The sequence below is a fragment of the Pteropus medius genome, unplaced genomic scaffold, assembly GCF_902729225.1.
Source record: "Pteropus medius unplaced genomic scaffold, Ma_sr-lr_union100, whole genome shotgun sequence".
NCBI classification, from domain to species: Eukaryota; Metazoa; Chordata; class Mammalia; order Chiroptera; family Pteropodidae; genus Pteropus; species Pteropus medius.
The window spans coordinates 11,519,063-11,521,971 of NW_024342473.1; the positions used below are offsets into that span (position 1 = coordinate 11,519,063).

At 52.3% G+C, this 2,909-nt stretch overlaps 1 protein-coding gene across 1 annotated transcript in view; it reads right to left on the reverse strand.

Annotated features, from left to right (window-relative positions):
* The window catches only part of SMAD3 (SMAD family member 3), a 116,498-nt gene that overhangs the window by 6,143 nt on the left and 107,446 nt on the right, over window positions 1-2,909 (reverse strand). The window contains exon 8 of the mRNA XM_039865226.1: window positions 730-874. Coding sequence (XP_039721160.1) covers window positions 730-874 — 145 coding nt within the window. The remainder of the gene's footprint in view (window positions 1-729; window positions 875-2,909) is intronic.

Sequence of the window (2,909 nt, forward strand, 5' to 3'; positions counted from 1 at the left end):
GCCTCAGGAAACTCCCGTCCAGGTGTGAAAGAGAAGGGACTGGAATCTCTAAGCCTGAACCAGAGTGATCTGAGAGAGTCAACACAGCAGACCAGGTCGACCCCCTGACCAGTGTCGGGTTTAAACCAATATCTGAAATTCTGAAAGACATCGTTTCTTTTCTGAGCAAGTAAACTTTGTTCCTTTATGACTATCCAAATCTCCTCCTCCCTCCCTGCTTCTCGGTTATTTAACATTCTAGATCCTCAGGGTCCCCCGAGTCAGAGATGGAACCACAGAGGAGGGAAGGAACAAGGAAATGAAAACTTAACTTCGTGGAGAGGGTCGTCCAGACCCATCTGCCCAAAGTGAACAATGAGGAAGCAGCCAAGAAGGTGCAGTTCCAGGCTCAGCCTTTCCATTAACAGTGTGACTCTGGGCAAGTCACTTTCCCTCCCTGGACCTTAGTTCCCTCACCCATACAACAGGGATGATGCAATGTCCCTAACCCAGGGTCGTGGTGAGGGTGCGTGTGTGTTTACAGCACGTGAAAACGTGAGGCCTGTCAGCACTGGGCCAGCTCTTCCTTATCTGGTGCGACTCGCCACCCCCCCAGCCTGCCAGGCCATGGCCTCTCTCTGATCCTTGGTCTTTGCTCTTCGGACGAGGGCTGCCTAGCTTGTCTCTGAGGAGCCCCTGCTCTGCTGTTCTGACCCCTGGACCCTGGGACATGCGGCCCCCAGAACTGACCTGTACTCTGCGCCCCAGCCTTTGACGAAGCTCATGCGGATGGTGCACATGCGCGTCAGCTGGTAGACGGCCTCGAAACCTTGGTTGACAGACTGAGCCAGGAGGGCGGCGAACTCCTGGTTGTTGAAGATCTTCAGGTTGCATCCTGCCAACAGAACAAAAACTGCTCGTAGGGACAGACGGCAGACGTGCCTGGTGCTCCCCTCCTGGCTAAAGTCACCCCTGGGTCACCCAGAACAGCATAACTGACAGAGCTGAACTGGTGCACATATTCCATGCTCAGCACTATACTAGAGACGGGCCCACTTGGTCCCTGCCCTTAAAGCCATTGCCACCGAAAAGGAGGGGGTGCAACTGACATACGTGAGTGGGGAGAATTAAACACTGGCAAGCTCTCCAGCTCCTAGAGCTGTGGGAGTACTGGAGAAGGCGGTAAAGTGGGCTACCAAGAAAACAGAGATCGTTTAGATAAAGGGGCCCTGCCCTGGGCAGAGGGGATAAGGCAGGACTCCAGGCAACAGAGACAAGAAACCTAAGCCAGAATGCTCACAGCCACATGGGGTATGGCCAACCACCTGGGGAAGAATGACCACCCTGCCGTTCGTTTGGTAGAGGAAGTGCTGGCAGAGACAGGCCAGCTGAAAGGCTGCTCAGCCTCTGCCATTCCATCAGGAAGCTCAGCACGGGTTCCCAGAGCATCTCCCACCCGACTCCTCTGATGAAACTACCTTGTGTTAGGGCCAGGAGAGAGGGAGAGATCTGGGCCACATTCTGGCCTCTGGGCACAAGGCTGGGTAGAGGTAACATTCACAGCAGAGTGAAGGTGTGTGTCTAACACTCCAGGCAGTAAAACTAGAGACAGGCACAAATAAAGTTTATAATAAATCTTTTGTTTGAAGTCCTACCACCTGAGTGCCAAGAATGTGTCAACCAGAAAAATAAAGACAAAAAACACATGCTGAAAATGTCCAAAAGGTGAGCTGAGGTAACACTTATTAATGGGCCAACACTGGGCTCCAAATCTTGCTGTGTGACTCTGGGCTGGTCACTTTCTCTCTGTAAACCTGTGTCTCCTCTAAGAAATGAGGGAGGGGCTGGCCTCGGAGGACCCTGAGCACTGACATTCAATGAGCTAACAGACACCACCACAGCCAATTCAGACGAGGGGAGGCTGGGGAAGGGAGTGGGCCAAATGCCAAGAATACAACCCAGCTTCCTCTTCTTGCTCTCTCCATGGGGAGTGTGGTGAGGTAGAGCTGAAAGCAGGCTCTGGCCCCCAGCTGGGCCAAGAACAGAGGAGCACAAGACTTAGGAGTCACACAGTCTGCAGCTCATCCCGGCTCTGCCACTAGCTGTGTGTCTTTGGACAGATGGCTTAACCTCTCTGAACGTGTCTCATCAACATGCCTTCTCAGCTGAAGAGCCTGAATAACTGGAGAGGACTAAGCCAGAGCAGAGATGTAAATATACTCTGTAGACACAACCACACAATGCTGTGAAAATGGAGAGCATCGTTATCATTTCAAACTGTCTGCGTTCTTAAGATGACTCTCCCCATGGCCCACTGCTTCACTATCAACTGCTTTTCAATGGGCAGGAAAAGACATGCCACACGTACACCACAGTCAACGGCCTGACCTGGGCCACACACTCATCAGCCAGTCACAGTCCACATTCTGCAGGCTGCGTGTCCAGTGGCTCCATGCCATGTGAGAAGTGGGCTTTGGCTGAAACTTTCTACCTCAGATTTCTAAGAAAAGAAGCCTAGATGAGAACAGCCTCCTGCCTGGTCTTGCTGTCTAGGCCACCCTCTGGGGTAGAGCCCAACACCCCTTCTTGAAGTACATGTGGAATTCATCAGCCCTGCTAAGAAAACCCTCAACAGTTCCCCAGAATGAAAGTGAATTTTTGTCACGTCCTTCCGTGGCCTGGTCCCATCATGCTTTCTAAACATTTACCCCGTTTTCTACATGGTCTCTCCTCTAGACAAGAGTGCTGCCCATAGGTACCCTGCACTCCATCACCTCAGGGCTTTTGCCTATATTGCCCCCACATCCAGAATGCCCTCACAGTCCCCACCCCACTATTGCCCTGCACCTAATGCTTCTCCTCCAGGAAATCTTCCCTGATCCATCCCGACAGTTTTTCCCACCGGATCTAGGAACACCTTATCTGTGCTT